The 23,052-nt window shown below is 44.2% G+C and overlaps 1 protein-coding gene across 1 annotated transcript in view; it reads right to left on the bottom strand.

The window, feature by feature from the left end:
- LOC147709124 (uncharacterized) overlaps positions 1-23,052 on the bottom strand; it is a 3,078,084-nt gene that overhangs the window by 40,579 nt on the left and 3,014,453 nt on the right. The window contains exon 36 of the mRNA XM_086927727.1: positions 9,401-9,566. Coding sequence (XP_086783853.1) covers positions 9,401-9,566 — 166 coding nt within the window. The remainder of the gene's footprint in view (positions 1-9,400; positions 9,567-23,052) is intronic.

The following is a 23,052-nucleotide window of genomic DNA, read 5'->3' as shown; positions in this document are numbered from 1 at the left end:
ATGGATGATGAAGGGAAGTGAGGTTCCGTGACAATTGTAAGTGGTGTTTTCGACTCGCACGAATATAGTCGAGTCTGGTATCTATGAACCGCAAATGACGAGTTTAGTAAGTGTGCGCAGTTTCGCTGTGCTAACTTAAACCGTTCGTTTGTTATGTGGGTTTTTCATCTGTACCCACGGGTTCCATCTTAGATACGGCATCCATTTTGTCTCTTGCCCTCAAGTAGCCAGCGAACGGACGTTGTCCGCTTCGCGACCCTGGGACTCCGAAGATATTTGCGGAAGACACATGTTCTTTGTGAGTGTCTTTATGACGAGGGGGTTGCTACTGTAAGGCAGATGGCGCCGCTCGAGGCTCATCTTGCCGCACGGACTTATTGTCTCAGCCGTGCATCTCATTAGGCACGTCCCTTTGATGCCTGTATCTCGTGTTTCCCGATACCTCCCCTTTTACACCCTTTCCGATCTCCCCACTGTCTCCGTCTTCCTCTGCACCTGTCTTTGTTCCTATTTCGATCTGTTTTACTGCTGATTGGAATTTGCTAATGGTGGGAAGATGGTTTTTACAGTTGGGAACCGCCAAATGTTTCCGCACTTATGTTCCGGACCTCGTGTGTTTCAAAGTGACCAAAGTGACCCCTCTGGGGGATAATTGTGGGAACCGGGTTGTAAACTTTTGTGTTCAATGTTATCCTATGGGTAAAAACTGTATAAAAGGAGCGATCCACAGAACCAATTTGAAGCAGTCTCCCCAAGTTGCACGCTGTGTACTTGTCGTGATCTCTGTGTTCCCTGCAGCAAATAAACCTTGAATCTTTGACGTCGAAGGAAGTGTCCCGTGTCTCTGTGATTCGTACGCCGGAGCAGGTTACCCACGAAGGTTTCAGGTGTTGTGCCCTGGCACCGCTGGGTCTCAAAGAACCCAGTCCTTCAGAAGGATGGATGGATGATGAGGGGAAGGATGGATGAATGGATGGATGGTGAGGGAAAAGGATGGATGGATGATGAGGGGAAGGATGGATGGATGATGAGGGAAAAGGATGGATGGATGATGAGGGGAAGGATGGATGGATGATGAGGGGATGGATGGATGGATGATGAGGGGAAGGACAGATGGGTGGGTGAAAGGATGGATGGATGGAGAGTGGGTGAAAGGATGGATGGATGGATAAGTGGGTGGGTGAAAGGATGGATGGATGGATGATGAGTGGGTGGGTGAAAGGATGGATGGATGGATGATGAGTGGGTGGGTGAAAGGATGGATGGATGAGTGGGTGGGTGGATGGTGGGTGGGTGAAAGGATGGATCAGTGGATTGGATGGTGGGTGAAAGGATGGATGAGTGGGTGGATGGTGGGTGGTGGATGATGGGGGTAGGTGGATGAGTGAAATGATGGATGGATTGATGGATTGATAAGTGCAAGGGTGAATGAATGGAGATATGAGTGAAAGGGTGGGTGTAAGGATGGATGAGTGAGTGAAAGGGAGGGTATATGGACAAAAGGATGAATAGATGTGTGAAGGAGTGAAATGATAGATGGATGAGTGATAGGGGCAATGGATGGATTCATGAGTGGATGAGTAGATGGATGGATGGGTGGGTGGATGGATGGATGGATGGAAGGAAGGCTAAGTGAAAGGGTCGATGGAGAGAGAAAGGGAGGATGGATGGATGACTAAAAGAGTGGATGGGTGGAAGGATTAGTAAGTGAAAGGATGGCTGGATTGGTGAAAGGGTAAATGGCTGAATGGATGGGTGGGATGAAGAGTGGATGGATAAGTGTACAGATGGATAGGGTGAAAGGGTGGATGGATGGATGGATAATGGAGGATGGATGAGGGGATGGATGAAGGGATGGATGAGTGAAATGATAGATGGAAGGATACATGATAAATAGGTTTGCAAATGGTTGAATATTTTTGGAAATGGCTGGGCTTACTTATATACTATTGCGCGACCTCTGATGTGTCTGTAAAACGTACCTATTGTCCTGAAGTTTTGTCCTGAATTTTGACCTCCTGTCCTGAATTTGTGTCCTGAATTTTGACCCTTTGTCCTGAATTTTTACACTCACCATCCTGAATTTGCACCTATGCCAGTTGGTCACCCTAGCGGGTTGGGAGGGCCGGTGTATCCAACCTACCGAGTAGAGAAGCACTTGTAAATACCTGTACAGTCTCCTGACCCCCTCCCAGCACGAACACTAGAGCACGCCAGGGATAGTGTAAAAACACATGAGCACTTGGTTTCCCTCACTCCCGGTCCCGTAGTACGAGCCCCGGATGTACCATTAATCCCCGCTCTTTCTTTTTCTTTCATTTCTCCCAGACCTGACCTGTTTGACTTCTTCACTCTGGAGTCCCTTGGCAATCGGAAGACGGACCGGGCAGAGTTCGCAAGAGAGAGACTAACAAGCAGGAGGAGGAGAGCATATATGAAAATAAATCCCTCTTTGAAATCACTAATTAAAGTCTCCGACTCTGTTCCTCGCACTCCAGTAGCCCCATCACACACTGTTTACGCTCAAAGTAATGCATGGTTCTCTTCAGTGTTGTACTACGATTGTTGCTTCAGATTGAGGTGAGCAGTAAAATGTGGATGGGATGTTGTAGTAAATATTCTGCAGCAAAGTTTCAGGGTCCGATGCAATAAAATTGTTGGTTAGACTTTATTGTCTGGGATCTCCAACGTTTCAGCACTAATGGGTTTGTAGTGCCGTACTCTGTAGGGCTGCATCATCAGACTGGGGTGGGTTTACGAGGTGATGGAAAATAATCACAGTAAAAATTCTTCCACACACACACACACACACACACACAAGTGTGCATACACCACATCTACACACACACACACAGGCACACACACACATACATCAATCAAAATGGGAAGGCAGCTGATAGTTGCAGTCAACACGGGGCCAAGTACTGAAAGCAATGATACCTTTGATTATTTACAAAACATACATTTTGGAAAATATATAAAAACGTGTTGAAAGACTGAAACATAGTTATGGGAAGATAATGACAAGTTGTATTACACCCAGCCATGACTGTAGCTGCCACACAATAAAACACAAACTCATGCATAAACATAGACACACACACATATGCGAATCATTATGCTCTGACAGGACCAATGATCCCATACTTGTATCAAGGTTGATGTCATGCAAATGATCCCACCATCAGTCATATGGATATAACCACAATAAATACAATAGTAATGACATACCAGTACATATGCTCACTGTTACCAGAGAAGTAAAGTGACTTTCTACAAGTAATTTCCAAAGAACTACAGGTCTGCAAACCAGTCAGTGCCCTGGGTATTAATCCTCAAGATTGTAAATGGCTAAAAACTGCCGCTGCCTCATCATACCACCAGATTACATACATCTCCACCTCCTTGTGTAAAGAAAAATAGAAAAGGACGGGCACAAGGCCCAGCTGTTGTTCACTTGCTCTTACAACACAGGGCACACACATGTAATCTGGCAGAAGAGTGACAAAGGTGTTAGAAGCAGTCTTTTCTCAACTTCTTTACACACACATAAATGGAGCTACCTATTGCATCGTGCAAATATTTCACAATTGCGATTATTTGCACGTGTATTGGATAGTGATTGCTCCGTTACAAACTACAGTCCTAAGACTGTTTTGTGTGTTATGTGCTCATGTTTGTTGTGAGTATCCACCATGAAACATGAAACTCTCAGTTCTGGCAAGAGTTAAATATATCAACCGGACATGTCTATCATCTAGAACTGTCTTTTAGATATGTTGTAGAGCACAGTGTCTTAGGTGCAGCATGGCTAATGTGGGATTCTATTTTTGAGTGTGTGTATCAAAGGTTATATTAGGATGAGAGGAGGTCTGCCACTCTATCACAAGGATGATGTCATGAGTGATGTCATGAGTGATGTCACTGACCATGTCATGAGTGATGTAATATGTGACGTCATCAGCAGTGGAATGCGGGCGCGCGAGTTATAGTTAGCTGAACTAACTACAACGGGGGAATTTCACTTGTTTTGTATGAGTGAAATGTCCAACTAACTATAACGCCTCTGAAACCTATGGTTTTTTCAGTGAATTTGCTACGCTTTTTTTAATGCTAATTTCTAACTATAACGTGCCTGAAACCTATGGTTTTTTCAGTGAATTTCAAAGGTTTTTTAAATGCTAATTCTTAACTATAACATGCCTGAAACCTATGGTTTTTTTAAGTGAATTTCTAAGGTTTTTTAAATGCTAGTTTCTAACTATGCATACAGAGGTAGAAAATGTGAAGGAAAAAAAGAAAACACATACAGAAAGAAGGAAAAGAAATGCAGAAAGAAGCAACAGAAGTCCTCAAAGACGAAGAAAAGTGCAGGAAGAAGCAAGACATGTGCAGAAAGAACCAAAAAAAAAAGAAGAAAGAGGCCTTGTTACAAAATCATCCTGTGTCCACAACTTTTTCAGACGGGTATTGGTGATAACTGACTCTGACTTACCAGGCCTAGAGCCAGTGGTTTGCTAAAAGACACTAAGAATACAGTGAAAACACCTACATACACTAGGGAACACTATGCGTTGGGGTACCCCTGTGACTAGCATGACCTCCTCTGTAAGCCGCTAGTAAATAATAGGGTAGGGGAATTAAAACTACTTCTTAAAAACGCGCCATGTGGCGCGTTTGCACACTGGTGAAGGGAGGGGGGGCCTGAGGTGACGTGTGCAAACACGCCCTGTGGCCGTTTTAAGTTGGGGGATAAAGTCCCCTTGAATCCTGAGGGTACCTGGGATCCAACTAGCCCACCAGGTACCTCCAGTAAGCACCACAGAGCTGCATTGCAGAGAGGTGTAAAAAGGGGCGTGGCCTCTGAACCCCTCTCTGCAAGGCAGCTCCCTGGCGCATACTGGAGGCTCCTGGTGGGCTAGTTGGCCCCCAAGGACCCCCAGTATTCAAGGGGAATTACTTCCCCATCTTACAACGTGCCAGGGGGCGCGTTTGCAGAGTGCTGCAGGGGGGGGGGGGCCTCTGGCGCGATGCCGGCACTTTTTTATTTTTTACTTTTCTTAAAGAAGGGGGGCTGTGTGGCCCGCTTTCTTTTCTATTTTATGGGCCCTGGTGACCCCATCCCCCAGGGCCTGACCCCCATTAAAAAATATATATATAAATGTTACGGGAAGGGGACCACGTGGGCCCCCCTCCCGTGGCCAATTCTAGCCTCGGGACCCCATCCCCGGGGCATGGCCAAATATTTGCTTTTTTATTATGAAGGGGAGCTGCGTGCCCCCCCTCCTAAGGCTTATATTGGCCCTGGGGACCCCATCCCCTGGGCCGGCCTTTATTTATTTATTTCATTTTTTTTTATTTAGGAGTGGGCCGCGTGGCCTCCCTCCTGGGCCACTTCTGGCCCCAGGAACCCGATCCCCCGGGGCCTGGCCATTCTTTTTTTTTTCCAGAGGGGGGCCGTGTGGCCCCCTCCTCAGGCCTATTATGACCCCGGAGACCCCATCCCCAGGGGCCAGCCTGCCTTTTAAAAAGAAATGTTTTAGGGGAGGGGAGCTGCTGACATGCAGCTCCCCTTATGGAAAGGCAATTCTGCTTTGCTTCATTGAAACAAGAGCAGGTTTCCCTGCTCTCACTTCAATGAAGCACAGCCGAGTTTGAAATGTCAGGGCGGGAGCCATGAGGTTCCCGCCCTGACATTGCAAACAGCAGTGTCCCGAGGGTAGGCACCCAGGACCTTGCAGGAGCCGGTCCTGGGGCTGGCGGTCCCCAGGGCCATCAAGGGCTTCAGGAGGGGGGCCGGGTGCCCCCACCCACCATTTGCATAGCCCCAGGGGGGTGGTGGTCCCCGGGGCTTGGGGGTCCGCCACGGACCACCCAAATCTTAATAATTAGAGCCCAGAGCCCTGAGGAGGTGGCGGTCCCGGGGGTGTGTGGGGGGGCTTGAGCCCCCTACCACACAGGAATAATTTACAAAATAAGAGCCCTGGCGGTGGCGGTCCCCGGGGCAGCGGGGGGGCCATGTGCCTCTGGCAAATTTATTAGTAAAAGCCCCAGGGTGGTGGTCTCCAGGGCTTGGGGGGGGCTTGGATGCCCCTCAAGTATAAAATCAAAGCCCCGAGGGATGGCGGTCCCTGGGTCTGCAGGGGCCGTGTGCCCCGCCAATCTTTGTACAGATTGGGGGCAGTGTGGGGGGGATTGGGTCCCCCCCCATAATTTTTTTTTCTGCCCCCGGGACCTGGCTTATCTGGGGGCTTTCTTTAAACGAAGCAGGGTAGCTCGCGCTTTTTATTTTTATTTTCATGGCCGGATCCACAGATCCTCCACGCAGCCCGCATCCCGCAATTTAAAAAGATACAAAAACATTTTTGGGGGCCTTGGAGGTCCTTATGGGATGCCCTAAGCAGGCCTAGGGGGTCAGGGTGTTTCTACCCTGTCCCCTTTTCTTGTTTTGTGCATTAGTTTGTCTGTTTTCTTGTGCCTCGGTTCTACTGAGTTGCATATAGCCAGGTTCTGAGCTGGGATGGTGCAGTGAGATAAATAACGGTGATGGATCAAGCCCAGATCTTTGGACTGGGTAAGAGTGATCTGCTTAATTCAGACACTCTGTTCATCACCACCCCCTTTTCTGAATCGGTTCTACTGAGGCACAAGATGGCTGCCAATACTTCCTGGTTTAGAGTGTTGACAGCCAATTAGCATGAAGCTCGTGATCTGGAGGGTTCAAGTATCCTGCGCACCTCTATATATCTCTTTTTTTATTTTTACTTTCTCAGCAACTATTGAATGTATTTACACCATTTAACAAAAAGAGTTCTTTCTGAACCAAGGGCTACCTTTTTGCCAAATTTGGTGTAATTCCGTTCAGCAGTTTGGGCTGTAGCCGTGTCTAAAGTTTCCTATGGAAAATAACATGGAGAAATCACGTTTGGGACCCCCTTTTTTCTCGGCCCCCGCTTGTTGAATCACCCCGAAACTTTCAAGATTGGAGCGGACTGGAGCACCCCACGAGTGTTGAAAATTTCGCGAAGATTCGTCAATCGGCGCCAAAGTTATTGGAAATAGAGTGTTGCGATTTTCCTATGCTAACTAGGTCCTAACTATAACTACCTACTGGCGACCGCCAGTAGTTAATATATATACATATATATCAGAAAAGATCTCTTGCGGGAGGACCACAGAGGAAGCTGACCCGAAGAAGCTTGCGGTTGTAAAGTGTTTATTATCTACAGAGAGTTTTGTTCACAAATATATGTATGTATGTGTATGTATATATATATATATATATATATATATATATATATATACACATATATATATATTTATATATATATATATATAAAACTCGTATATATATATATATATATAGAGAGAGAGAGAGAGAGGGAGAGAGAGAGTATAGCATAGCTTGTTTCTTTACTCCACATTCACATAATTTGGTGATATATACATTGTAAATGTACAAATATGTGGAGGTAAATATTGTAACTCTTTACCTATAGATACTTACCTATACAATATTTTGGTAGTAGATATTTAGATAATATATGTGTGGGACGATATTTCATCCATGATATTCTGGTATAATACCCTAATAGCATGTGTCTCATCTCCATGGTCCTTAATTTAAAACCATCTTTCAACGATTTGTCATTTCCGAGCAACAACAACTTCAATCAGTTTTTAATGATGATAAATAGATACGAGTTTTAGTGTGGTCAGTATGTAAGTACTCCATCTATCCTTAATAATGCTATAAAAAGTTGCATGTACATGTAAATGGGGCTGGTTAGAAGGATGATACCCTTAGGACTCCATGGCACTCTCTCACAGTGTGTTCCTGTTGCTCAGATCAGTTTTTTGGCCACCATCTGTGCTCCTGCCATGGAGGTTGCAGTGGGAGGGCCTAGTGAGAGGGATGTGATGGATAAAGATCATGTTTTTTGGAGCTGTTCTTAAACCCCTACCTTAAGTCACTCTATCCAAAAAAGACTCGCTTTGTTAGCTTTTTGTCATTGGTTGTTCAGAAACAATATAAACCCCTCTTGAGTCTGCAGCTAGTACGTCCACATGATTTAACACAATACTGTACTCCTCTGTATGCAACAAAACCCTGAAGTCAAGCTGAATCAAGAGACCAAAGACACCCTCAACTGCAAAGCCAACACGTTCTCAACACTGAAGCAGATCTAGCCGGAATGTATTCTAAGAGTCCAGCAACTATTGCCAAAAGTGAACTACCAGAACCCTTTCTCCTCCCAGAAGCAAAGGGCCGTGAATTTCCACAGATCTGTCAACCTGTGTAACAAAAGCAATCCACACCCCAATAGCTAGAGTAGAAAATGAACTCATAAGAGATACTAACGACATAACTGGCTATTCAATAGCTGGTTTCCTTCTAGACAGCAGTTTCCCTCCAGAAGCAACAGCCCTGTGTCCCATCTGCATTGAATTAGGAAACATTTCTGCTCACTTGGTCGAGGAACATTTTATATGTAATGCTCCAAAATACCATGATTCACTAAGTGGTTTAAACATAAGAACCCGTTTCCAGCGGTGTTTGCAACACAACATTTATCTGGCACTATTTTCTTCACAGCAAGGCCCTTCGGTAGGCCATTTTTTTATAATCTGGTGCCCTCTTGAGGAGATATGAGGTGATGCCGTGAGACAGCTTCACCAGCTCTGATCTCACAGATAGTTTTTGAGCACTCCATTTCTATCAAAAACAAACTCATACTTTGTGTCTGTGAGGCTCGTTTCCTTTTAAGAAGTGAGCAGAATACTAAAGAGAATACATCATATGCATCAGAACCTTTTGTCTGGAATGTAGAAACCCCTTAGTATGCTTGTATTAATCTGCTTTAAAGAAATATGCAAAAAGGGGTTGCTAAATCCTTAATACGCCTCAGAGAGGGACATTAGCTCTCGGTGTTGCTCTGTTCATAATCAATGTACAAGGTTTTTAGCCAAAACCGTTTACAATATAACTTTTCCAGCAACATGTGTGGCATACACGATCTCCCTCGACATTTCTTTTGACCATTCTTTCCATAAATATGCATTTTGTTCTACGTAAACACATGCTTCCATCTATTAGGAAATCTCATCTATGGTGGGGTCAAGAATTTGTTTTTGCTTTGCCTATAAAGGGTCTTTTACCTTTCTTTTCTCTACAAGATGCACTTTATTATTAGTTAAAGTGACTCTTTATCCGGATTTCGTTAATTCAACAGTATTTACTAAATATGTTGAAGTATGCGCTTAGAAAGGTGTATTAATCTGGTTTTCTAAAGTTTCATAGATTCAAGACAATCTGACTATTAAACTACCATCAAATGCAAAAACTAAGAAAAGTGTTTTTCTATTTAAAGAGACTTTCTTATTACAGTATGCCACTTACGTTTTTTTCCTTGTGAATTGCCAATAGAATAGGAAACAGAAGCACATGAATACCGCTACTGTCAGCAGAAGGGCAGTTGATAAGAAGATTATAAGATCATCTTTCCTAATGACTCCCACCTTGGTTTTCAACACTCCTTCACACCCATTATCTTGCATATTCATGCCTGAAGAGATCAAAAAACAATACAAATATGTATTACTAACATGCCTTGTGAAAGTGAAACAGAAGCTATAGGGATCACTACCATTTTAATAATCATGGGGCGCTACTGAGAATGTAGGGGTCTGTGTACGGAAAAGGCAAATAGTTTGCCAGGGAAGGAAGCCATAACATGGCCAGGAGAAACAAATGTCTCCAAAACAAGCAAAGCACAACCAAACTAAGGACACTGACAAAAATAAGGCCAGTGTGTGGCGGCATACCTTCTCACCACATGGACACAGCTCTATCACTCTGTCTTAGATAAACAAGTCCCAGCATACAGACTCCAACAGGAAATTTCCAATGACAAAAGACTAACAAATGGAACCACTGTCTAATTAATTGGGGTTAAGAGATCTATAGCATTGCAGAGCCCAAGAGCTGGAATGTGGGGTGGTGAAATCAGCACCCTTTCACTGGGCATTAATAGTGAACCTGCCCAGAACCTGCACGCACCATTAAGTTTGCATTGTCTCTTACCCAAACAGTGAGAAAACTATGGTATTAGTATTATGTGTTCTCCAGAATCAGAGGATGGCAACCGGGTACTTAGACTGGAAGTGCCATAGAGGGGCCTTAACATAAGCCACTGCACTTCAATGGACTGTGCTTTACCATCTCTATGCAGCAGGCTGTGTGGTCCATGGTGGGTGCTCCCATGAGTGGGGCCCATCATGGCTACAGTCAACATGCCAGGCGGGACGTGGTGCAGCAATGGCTCAGTGGACGCTAGTGATGCCACGCCCAATACAAGGTGTGGGTACACCATGTATCCAACAGGGCACAGTAGCCTTCTTTAAAATGGCAATGAGCAGAACAGGTTGAGATACACATGGAGCTTTTTTTAATATCTCATTTAATTATGCCATGGAGTCCATTGAAGCAAAGGTATCTTCTCCAAGTAATATACTGCCACTACTGTAGAATATATTTTTCTGTCAGTAATCAATGGCATTTCAGGAAGATTTTGGATGATATGCCTTTCATTGAGTTTTTATGTGGCCATTTACATCGGGGTTATTGCTACAGGAATGACGGAGATAGTCTTGTGCTCATGGAGATGTGTGTTGGTAGCTGTGTAGATGTTTTAGGGGCTGCTTAATGTACAGGAAGGTTGGCTTATATACCTTTTTACTTCTCGGCTACAGATAGCTTTAGACATCTGTTGGTCAGACCTATTGTTTCCAGTATACATAGAGTGGGCTTTGTGTCAGCCCCTTGCACTTGATTAGATGGCTTTGTTGTCAATCTCAGCCTGTCTCTCCTTGATTCAATGGCTGTCCTCCAGCCTCTTTTGACCTACCCAGGAACATGTTCGGTCTCGCAGTGTTCTGATTGGTTAACTTGTATTTATCCTTCCATTGCTGACATTGCTTGCATTCGAGGAAATACCTTTTGCTTTTATTTTAAGCACTCCATGGGGATACAAGTTCTTACGTACTCTCTCCCCCGTGTCACGCTTCCTCCTTCACTTTCTCCTATCCCGCCTTGCTCTCGGTGTTGCTTACCCTCTCACCCTAGCCCGGCTGCTGCTTGCCCTTTCCCCCTAGCTTGGCTGTGGCTCACCCTGCCCTTTCAGCCTTCGTTTTTTAAGATGCCCACCACCGTGCCTCCATTGTTCCACTATAACCCCCACACTTCAGTTTCATTTTATTATTTATTAACTTTTTGGCACTCCCTGTCACTGCCACACTGTCAGAGGTCATCCATCTTAAAACATGTTTGTGTGCATTTCTAGATGGCCACCTGCGAGTGCGGACACATTGGCTGCAGACATCTATAAAGAGGTTTATATTATTATAACAAATGTGCACATATCCTCTAGAGACATCATTGATTGGGTTTATTTAAACATTACAAATGCATTCATAGATAGCTGACCTAGAAGAACGTGCACCCATGGAATACATATTGTAATGGAAAAGTACATTAGAAATATTTATTTTGAAGCATTTCTTTATTTTCAGTTCAATAAACATGACGTTTGGACGTTATAATGCTGGCATTTTCAAGAGCATGCATACAGCAGATTAACATAAGACACCAGCAAGTACTGTACAGGGACATGCGATACAACTGAAAGTCCAAATGAGGGCCCAAACATGAAGACCGAAACACGAAAACTAAACCTGGAAACTTAAGAAGGGTCTGCCAGGAAGCCTACCAGGCACTGTCATCATTCCATTCCATATTTTACAAACTTGCCTCCTATTTCTGAATAACATGGCACCTAGTGAACTGCAACCAGGTACATGAAGAAACCCAGTAAATGAAGAATAATATGGGAAACACAGAGAAGAACAACTAAGAAGGGGTGGTTGTTTGAACACACCAGAGACCACCTGCTGTTCTAGGGAACTGAGTGGAGGTCAGGCTGGTGTCAAGGATTCGGCTTAGCAAGCTGGAGAGGGTGGGAAAGTGCAACGGGATGGAGGCGGGCGATAAAGAGGTGGCCGAAAGATGGAAGCCCTGATCCTAGCAGCGGCTAGCTAAATCACTGGGGCTCTTCAGAGACACTATCAAAATTCCCATGTACCACTTAGAAGATCTCAGTAAACAGCAGGACACCTCCAGGGAAAAAGGGTCTCCGTGCCATGGCTTACCACAAGAGTGTGGTAGAGCCGCACAACAACAAGCAAGGCAGTTCTAAAAAAGCTTGGAAAGTTTCCACCCATATAAAACCATTAGACAATATATTCCCTCTTCTTACAAGTATAGTAAAACATATCACAATGTATGTGTGGCGTTGTTTCATTCTTGATAGTTATCTTCATTCACCATTTGTAGATAAACAGCCAACATGTCTCACCCCTTTGTGGCACAAAGGTCTAGGGCTTTCTCAACGCTGTAAGTATGTACAATGAAGATTGCTATCAAATTCATACTAATTATGTTGAGGACATGGCTTAAGATATGGTTTTACCTACAATTGTGATATTACCAGTGTTTCACACTCGGTGATGTACAGCAAACGTGTAAGAATCCTATCGACATGGATCTGAACGTGGTCTTGGCAAGTTGTACAGTTTAAAGCCATAAAAGTGATCTTCCACTTATAGCATCATTTTGGAAACAATCGATCAGATAATTTGGGTTAAGTATTATGCATGGGGTTGTACGTTGGGCGGAAAACAGGTGGATTATATATACAAGTGCTCATTCTTCTACGTTAAACTATAGAAAGTATGGTTCTAATGAATTACCCAAGGTGGGTGGTCTTTACCAGATCATCTAGGTCCTTTGTCTGTTGGCGGAGGAAGGAATATGGTTTGACAGGGTTTGGAAATGTCACACTCAGTTTTACTGATTTGTTAGGTGAAAGGGTGCAAATAGTCCTTAATGGAATATACCATGTAAGGTAACCGGCAATCAAAGAAAGCATGGTCATGAGTGTTTTTATTTTAGTCTGATTAATGTTTGAGGATTGGGATGCATTGAGATGTATGAATCTGATACTTTGAAATGCTGATTTAAAAGGACAGAAAGCAAAAGCGGTGGGAGACAACATGAATAAAGTGGTGGTCAGAAAAGGGGGGCCTATATGTCTTTTCTGAAAATCAGAGGACAGAGGGCCTGATTCACATAGGAAAACGTACACTTTTTTTGAAAGTTTACAATTTTCTGATATTCACAAACTACAAATGTAATTTTACTAATAGTAATTTTACAACTGTGGAGTCTCTACACATAAAATGGCAGGCCTGTCGTATTTTTTGTTTTCGCCTGCACAGCGCTTGCGCTGTGCTTAAGAAAGCTATCTAAAAGTGCCTCGAAAACGTTCAAACACAACCTTCTTAGAAAACACCCCAAAATCTTGTTTTAGGACCCCTTCTTTAACACCAAGAAAGGCGCTATAATCAATAACCTCATATTCTTCACAAGAAGAATATCCAAATGGCCGTCTGCCTTTTCTAAGCTACTAGCTATCCATGTCCATAAAAATATGTCCATAAAAATATCCTCTACGGAACCAGGATAACAACAATATCCGCACCAAACCTCAGAGCCACTCTGAACATGACATCCTACAAAAATGACATAGAACTATTCGACAAATACTTTCTCACCCTAAAAACCCACACATTTCTCCCACCCTAACGCGCCACAGGACCTTTCCACACCCTCCATCCCCTGTTCTCATGAGGATCAGAGTTCCACTCCCCTACCCAAAATCTGTGAAAGAGGCAACAACAACTCACCTCCTTTAGAGCTCATATCACCTACACCCTCAAATTAAATCATCTTCAGAACCAACAACAACGCCCCTCCCATTATGTCCAATCTCTGACATTCTGCATCTCCACACACCGCCACCTCCCCTATCCCCACTACTCTCATCCACCTCCACACCCTCTACCGACCGCTGATGACACCCACCACGACACAGCCACTCTATCGAGTCAGATTAAAGCCCCCAACCAGCACATACCCCTATCATTATCTACCACCCTGCTCCCGCTCCCAGCTACACATACCCACCACACTACCCACACAGACATCAAACCCCTCAGCAACACTACTCCCGGCCCTACCTGCCCGCCAATCCTGTCCCCTCCTCCCTATCACCCTTCTGAACAAGACCAACTCATAACCCAGGCTTACCTCACATCTAGGAAACTACAGTACATTATATTATATATCAAAAGCATCCTACTACTTGCTGAAAACTCTCTTTCCAAACTTACCCATCTTCAACAATCTCTAACAGCAGTCAACAATGTGATAGAAACGATCCCCCTGCCTCTGAATAATTGACATCTATGCACTTGCAAACTCCCCAACTACCTAATGGACCAGAAAATCCAAACCCTTATACTGTCATACGAATCCCCCGCTTTCCACATTACTAATGAAGAAGAATTCTCTAATATCCCAGTCCCCATCATCTCAAACAGAACATCACATCCAAAACACAGAGGAATAAACCTGAACAACCTCCAATCCAAAACCCCTAACCACGAAATTCATGAGCCGACCGTAAAGAATTCCTCAAAACCCATCTCCTGCCTTCTCCTAAACTGCCGTTCAGCCTTAAAACACGCCTTGGACATCACCGACCTCACCCCGAACATGAAAGCGGACATAACCATCCTCACGGAAACTTGGCTCAATGAATCGTCCTCCCCGTGCCTAGACCTTCTAGTCCCCCCAGACTACCACAATATTTGTCTAGACAGATCTCTCAAAAAGGGCGGAGGAATAGCCTGCATTCATTGATCTGACATTACCATCTCAAAGTTCCACTACGAACCCATGGACTCCTGTGAATACCTTGGGAACTCTGTCAAATCAGATAACCACTCCCACAAACTACATATCCGCTACCATCCTCCTGGTAAGAACGTAGTATTTACAGACCAATTTATGGAAATCATTACCACAAACTCTACTCCTCTTTCCAACAACATATTCCTCGCCGACTTCTATCTCCATTGGGAAAACCCCCTTGACAAACAGGTGAACTCCCTCAAAACGTTCCTAGCAAACCATTTCTTGATCCAAGCTATCTCAATGCCACTCACTCTAAGGCTGCTACTCTTGACTGGCTCATCTCTAAACAAAATACGATTGAATCTATCTTGATCACCTCTTGTGACTGGTCAGACCATCACATCATCACCTTCCAAATTTCTTCCGCTACCAAGAAAACTTTCCCGCAACAAAACAAGCCTAAACAATGGATAAGAAACACGAAAAACCTCGAGTGGCACAACCTAGCCTCCCACTGTGAGAAAGCCCTCATCCCCCCAACATGTCTGACGTCATGACCTCCCCGATCACTACAACTCCACGATGACTAAGGTCTTTGACCATGATGCTCCACCTAAACTCAAACGAATTCCAGACAAAGACAAAAACCCTTGGTTTAATGGAGCCCTGAATGAAGAAAGACGTAAACTTAGATCATCATAATGGAAATCTCTCCCCCCTCCATCTTAAACGACTTCGAAAAGCTAGAAACTTCTATAACAAAAGTATTCTACAATCTAAAAAAGACTTCTTTAGATCAGAACTAGACAATGCCAAGAACAGACCAAAGAAACTCTAGAAAATCTAAAACAACAATCTAACAAATTGGCTAAATCCTCTCTCTTGACCTTAAAATCAAAGCTTAGCAGCAAAGAATTTTCTTCATTCTTCACAGCAAAAACGAACTCCCTCCAACTCGAGCTTAACACTGCAGCAGCTAACTCGGCCACCACAAAGAACCTTCAAGCTGAAAACTCTGAACAACCCAAGTTACTTTTGCCAAAAAATAACTCTCACTGGTCCACTTTCAAACTTTACGATCTTAATGACATCACCAAAAATTTTGCAACCGCCAAACTCAACAACCACTCAAATGACCCAGTCCCCTCAAATTGCCTTCCCCACATCTACCAAGTCATTTCCCCTCTCTGCACAAAAATCATCAACGCCTCGCTAGCGCAAGGGCACATTCCGGACTGCCTAAAAAACGGCCAAGAGTCCCTTACAATTTCCGACCCATAACCAACATTCCCATGCTAGCCAATGTACTGGAAAAATGTGTTCAACAACAGCTGGACTAACAAATCATGGACTTCAACCTTCTGAACATCCACCAATCGGGTTTCAGACCAAGCCATAGCACAGCCATTCTGCATATAGTGGACGACGCCCTCCTTGCTCTTGACTGCAACAAAACCTGTCTACTAGTCCTGCTCAACCTCTGCTCAGCCTTCGACACGGTCAATCATGACAAAATTCTAAGAAGACTAGAAAATAGGATAGGTTTATCTGGCACAGTCCTTCAATGGTTCAAATCCTTTTTGGAAAGCAGAACGCCATCATTCATTGTGAACAAAAATCTTTCTCCCCCTTCACTGAACCCTCTAGGAGAACCACAATGCTCTACCCTATCCCCCACCCTATTCAACCTATATGTCGAACCACTAACTGAACTACTACAACAGGCGAAAATAGCCTACCACATGTACGTGGATGACACTCAGCTTTACATTAAGATCTCCTCCATTGAAGACATAAAGACGATGAATCTGGCACTCAAAAAGACCGTCCACTGGCTAACAACCAACTTCCCCAAGCTAAACCCGGAAAAAACAGATTTTTTTCTAATCCCCCCCTTAATAACTCCCAGGAGACAAAGAAATGGACCAAGCTGATCACTGCACTGAACTGCACGCCAAATCTGGTGGACTCCACCAAATCACTTGGAATTACTCTAGATAAGAACCTTAACATGCAAACACATATCAACCTGTTAGCTAAAAATGCACGCTTTCAACGTAGCTATCTTAAGAAAATGAAACCTTTCATCGAGAACCTGGACCTCAAAACTGCAGTTCAGTCCTTAGTCATCTCAAGGCTGGAGTGCGGATGCACCACTCTCGTGGGGCTTCCCAAAATTTCAACCGCCTCTTTAAAAGCCTGTCTCAGCGCTGCAGCAAGACTCCTTACAGGATCTAGGAAATTTGACCACATATCGCCACACCTGAAAGCACTCAACTGGCTAACTTATGTATCTCAAATCCACCTAAAAATGGCATGCATCACTCACAAAGCGCTCCACCACAATACTCCCCAGTACCTATTCCAAAAACTTACCTTAACTGGAGAAATCAGACATTCTAGGAACGTTGATAATTTATTCCTGAAACCCTTTTGCTGCAACAACAAAAATACCTCTAACAGAGCATTCTGCGGAGCAGCACCTAGAATATAAAATTCACTTTCTCCCTACATCAGAAAAATCTCCTCTACTCCTCAGTTCAAAAAAGAAGTAACATCATTCCTTATTTGCAAATTACTCCTGTAATCTATCACAGAGACCATTCCATGTCAACACCCTTAAACTTGCCTCTTCTAGCCCTCTAAGGACACCCTCGTTGCTCATGACCCGTTGCTCAGAAATACTCTCACACCGGCGACATTCCGAACTTTGTAAAATTCTGCTGATTTTATGTGTGCTATACTTTGCCAATTGTTTTTCGTACTGTGCCCTCATTGTAAAGCGCTCTGATACCCTACCCTGGGTCTGGTCGGTGCAATAGAAAACTCTAAAAAAAATGAAAAATCTATTTTTGATATCAACTTAAAAAAGACTTGCATCCCACCTCCTCTCTTTCCTGGCTTCTCATTGGTTCCTGTGCATGTCACTTACCTTTCCTCCACTTCTATTGGCTGTAGCATATTTCAAGCATGTACGATTCCCATCAGCAACGCCCTTTTATTCAGTACACCGGCACACGCTTTCGATGTTCTCCCTGGCTCTCGTTCCCTGAGATCCGGATTTCGATTAGCAGGTTTATTAGCTACTTGCAGGTTCCCATTCAGCCACTCAATTCGAATGTGGGAGCCAGGGTTCCACAGGAAGGACCTTGCTTCTTGATCCGCTTTCCAACTCTCGTAATCCTCTGACCCATCCGCTGGCCATTGATTACCTACCTGAGGACCGTCCTACATGGCTATCTCTCCCACTCCTATGTATCTGATTCAGGCTATCTCTCAGGCATATAGATGTTTTTGTCCTGATGATGAGTCTCCCTTTTTAAGCTGGGGTCATCAACACCCACACCTTGACTCCAATTTTATGATGATTTATGTGGAGCGAAGGGGTGTTTCTCGCACTGTGACTGTTGTAAATATGTACCGTTGAATGTCACTTTTTGAAGCAAATGATGAGGTCTGGAAATCTTTCCACACCCGCCACTTTCACCCACTGGATTGTAATTGAATTGGTTCTTTCTTTATTTATTGTATGTTCAAATAAATACAATTCTTTCCTTTGGGTATATACCAACACAGCCCTAATTGTAGTTCCGTGCTTATAACCTTATGTTCATTTGGTAGGGACCACTATCTCTTGCAAAGGTAGCATATTTTCCTGCATTTGCAAATGCTTGTCCCTCGTCTGCTTCTCTTATCAGTTTCCCGCCGCTGAAATATTGTTAACATCTGCTTTGGTGGAACTATATTTTCCTAAGGTTTTGCCTTTTACTTTTACTTTTATTATTAAATTTAATTTATAAGGTGCAATAGCTACCCAAAAAGGATTTCCCAGCGCCACCCAGAACAAGGAACAGATACCGGCTTAATAATAATTGGTTAAAAAGCCAAGTTTTTAAGGATTTGCAGAATTGGACATACATTGTTTCATTCCGAATTGATATAGGGAGGGAGTTCCATAAGGAGGGACCAAGATAGGCAAACGATCGACCGCCCATCTGGGATAATCTGACTCTGGACACAGAAAATTTCCCTTGAGTGGATGAGCGAAGGCAACGAGTAGGCACATAGGGGTAAACCAAGGACTGCAGATACTGGGGGGCCACACCTGTTTTGATTTGAACATATAGCTCGGGGCTTTGAACGACCGGAAACAGAGCTAGCTCTAGGAACCTGGCAAAGCAGTCTTCCGGCAGAGTTCTGAACCATCTGCAGCCTACGAGTCACCTCCTTATTGGGCCCCAGATAAAGAATGTTACCGTAGTCCAGTCTAGAGGAGAGAAGATAATCTGGGTGTTGTCCGCGTAAGAGAACAAGGACAGCCCAGCTTCTTCTGCAACATCAGCTAAAGGTCTGACATAAAGATTGAATAATATAGGACTGAGAATGGAGCCCTGAGGTACCCCATAGGGTGAAGAATGGGTATCGGAACTGGCTGCTGGAGAAAAGACTTGGAAGGTCCGATTGGCAAGAAATGAAATAAGCCAATTAAGAGCTGAAACACAAATGCCCCATGATCTTAACGTTTTCACGACACTGTGTCGAAGGCTGCGCTTAAATCAAGCAATATAGGAGCCACTGTATCTCCAGAATCTAGGTCGCAACACAGTTTTTCTGTGACTCCAAGGAGAGTTGTTTCAGTTGAAAAGCTGTTTCTAAAGCTTGATTGTGATGGATGAAGAAATGTTTGTGACTCTACAAAATGAGACAGCTGTAAGTAAATGTGCCTCTCCAAAACTTTGAACAAGCCGGTAACAGAGAAATAGGCCAGTAATTAAAGGGCAAATCAGGGTCCTCGTTAGCCTTCGTCAGAAGGGGGAGCACCATAGCATGCTTCCACTCTGGTGGAACTATTGCTTCCTATAAGGAGGCATTCAGGAGGTCCATAATTACCAACAATGATGGCGGCTCGAGCTGCTTGAGCACAGAAATAGGGAGAGGGCCATTGGGAGAACCTGATTTAACACTGTCTAAAAGAAATTTAAAGGAATCCATGTCTATAGAGGCCATGTGTCCAGTTTGTTAGTGGGTTCAGAAGACAATTCAAGGTAGGTATTGTCAGTTAAAAACAGTGTGGTTGCTGGTTGGGGGAATCAGCAATTTGCAATAGAGGGGAACTATTAAGCTGCAATCTCTCTATTTCAGAGTATACTTTCTCAACTTTCTGGAGAAAGAAATTAGCAAGATCTTCACATTGCCGATTATTTAGCGAAGTGGGCCTAGATTGACTTTTGGAGCCTGAAAGCTCCTTGGCCATGTTAAATAGAGGTTTGGAGCAATTCAGAGCACCAAAAACGTTGTTTATAGGTACTCCGCTTGAGCAGACTTGCAAAGATTATGGTATTCTTTTTTTAGCCCTCTTATAAGCAATTTTGGAATCATATGAATAGCTCCTCCTTCAGCATCTTTCCAGTGCCTTACATTTGGTTTTCTCCATTTTAAATTTTTCAGTGACCCAGGGCGCTGGAGGACGATGGTTGTTGACCTTTTTTAAGAACGGGGGAGACAGGTGTCAATTGCGTTAAGAAGCCACTTTTGTAGGGTACCCGAGAGAGTACCCAGCATTTGTTTTCCAGTTTCTTGTTGGTTTCCTAAGAATAGGATTACCAGAAAAAGAGCTTGCTAAAGATTCCAAACGAAAACGCCCATAGCAAAGTGATCTGACCAGCATAGCAGAAGAGCTGGGGAACAATGAATGTTGGATAACCTGGAAAAGATAGCATCTAATAAGTTAACCGCCACATGTGTGGGGCCAGAATTTTGTAATTCAATGTTCACTGCTGCCAAATCAGAGTTGAAAGTAGCACTGATGTTGCATGTGGGATCCTCCAAGTGCAAATTAACACCCAGAATAGAAACATTTACAGTATTCATAAAAAAAGGAGTTACCAAACCAGGGAATGATGAGGCCCATGGAGCAGGTGGCCCAGGAGGATGGTACACGAGTATCCCAGAGAAGGTGAACTTAGGGGTCAGGGCCAACTTAAATAAAGCTGCCTCACAGTTCCTAAAAGGTAAATCTTCAAATTTGCACTGGTAGTCTTTTTTAAAAATGGTAGCCATGCTCCCGCCTATCTAAGTACCCCTATCTTTCCTGACTATGGCGTAGTTAGGGGGAAGAGCGGCAGCAATATCAGGGCCAGAGCTCTCGTGCAGCCATGTCTCAGTAAGAAATATGGCATCTGGTTGTTCACTGACCAAAAAAGATGTCCGCATTATGCTTGGGAAGAGAGCGGCAGTTAGTACTAAAAAAAGAAAATTCCTTATTATCTAGGGAGAAATAGTTATGGGGAAGGTTTTTAGGTCTCGGCCTTCGCAGCATGCATGCGCTGCAAAGGCAAAAAGACCTTTTCCCATCGCTTTGGCTTTTCAGCCAAGCACATGCACACGTTTCATTGCCTTTGATAACAACGCAGCCCATCTCGTCGCAATTATTGCTCCCGCGAGTGAAATGCGCCGGCCCCACACCTCTCTTCACCGTCTCGTGAGGCACACGTGTTTGTTGCTTGTCATTGTATTGCATTTATAAAGTGCTCGGAACCTGTTTTTTTTTTTGTTTTTAACTTTTTATTCGTGACTGTGGCAGTTATTACAAGGTACATTTTATCATTGTACATTCTATCAGTCTTTTCCTTTTTCTTTAACTCAACTTTGGCGTAGTAGTCTTCGTATCCAACTTTTCGTCACGTCTTGCATTTCTCCGGATATCATTCCATTACAACGTTTATCATTTGCATTCAAATTACAATATTGCCTGTATATAAACTGTCCCGCAACCCCTTCCCTCCCCCTCCCTGTCTCCCAGCTATTTATTTGTACATACTCTGTAATTTGGATATATTAGCTTTTAGTCTTTCCAGAGAGTGTTTCAGTCTTTAGGCTTGGTTAACCGATGCATCTTGCCTAAGTAACCGTACGTGCTGGGATTCCACATATCTTATGTACGGTCAAATGGTATGTCCTTGTGGCATTTCTAGGTCTACATCTCCCAACTCTATCAACATTCGTTCCCATCCTTGCGCAATAGGATATTTACATAGTCCTTTCTCTTCCTCCCTACGCAGCGCCGCAGTTTCCGCTTTGCCCCATTTCAACAAGTCAGATCGCCATATTTCTACATTTGGGGGTCTGGGCGACTTCCACCTCATAGTGAGAACTCTGAGTGCCAACAAGAGGGCTAAGTCTAAAAATGTCAGTTGTGCCTTACAGGTCTTGGATCTCTTTCTGTGTTCTATCAGGCAGGTTAGTGCGCCCTCAGGGATCTGCAGGGCTGTTACAGTGTATAGTGTGTTTCTGATCATCACCCAGTAGTTGCGTATTCTCGGGCATGTCCACAACATGTGGAGGATGCTTGCTTCATCCTCCTGACATCTAGGGCAGTTGTGGGGGGTGGCAGGGAACATCCTGTGGAGCCTTTGGGGGGTGAGATATGCCCTATGTAAAATCATGGCCTGTATAAATTTGAATTTAACGTTTCTGGACACCCTCCTATGGTGACCTAGGATCTTCCATTCCCGGTCTGTTATGGCCTCCCCTGTGTCCGTATCCCAAGTCTCCCTGAGTGTGGTGAGGGGCAAAGCTGCATGTTCTCTAATGCCCACATAGAGCCACTTTACTAGGTGTCCACCCATCCCCATATAGTGGAGGAGATGAACCAATTCGTGTTGGTCTGGTTTGGTGCGTTGTGGAGCCCATGTACGTCTTATATGGTGGGTCACCGAGGCGTGCAGAAGGTACATTCGTTGCGGGGCACCTGTGGACTGTGCGAAGGAGGTATGATCTAGTAGAGTGTCAACTACAAACAGGTCCCCTACTCTGTCCACCCCGGCAGCCGTCCAGGGTTGTAATCTGCGTTGTGTCAGATTCCCTTGTGGCGTTGGGAGTCCTAGGAGGGGGATGTTGTCTGCGTAGGGAATGGTCCCTGCTGTGTACGTCAGTGCTTTTCGCCAACATCTCAAAGCTACGTGTAATAGGGGGTGGCAGTCTCTGGGGATCTTGGCAGCAGGCAGTAGAAGGGAGTGTAGGTCTCCGCGTGCCAGTTTGTCTGCTGTAAAAGCAATCTCATGTAGGTTTCTACCCACCACCCAGCATGTTAGCCATTGGAGTTGGCTTGCATAATAGTAGCTTCGTAGGTCTGGTACGCCTAGGCCTCCCTGTCTGGTGTTCAGTTGTAATTTCTTGAGGCTTATTTGCCGTCTTCCCGACCCCATATGAGATTGATTAATATTGTGTTTAGTGTG

Source organism: Lissotriton vulgaris, chromosome 6 (assembly GCF_964263255.1).
Source record: "Lissotriton vulgaris chromosome 6, aLisVul1.2, whole genome shotgun sequence".
NCBI classification, from domain to species: Eukaryota; Metazoa; Chordata; class Amphibia; order Caudata; family Salamandridae; genus Lissotriton; species Lissotriton vulgaris.
The sequence above is the reverse complement of the archived record's forward strand: the minus strand, read 5'-3'. Positions and strand labels throughout refer to the sequence as shown.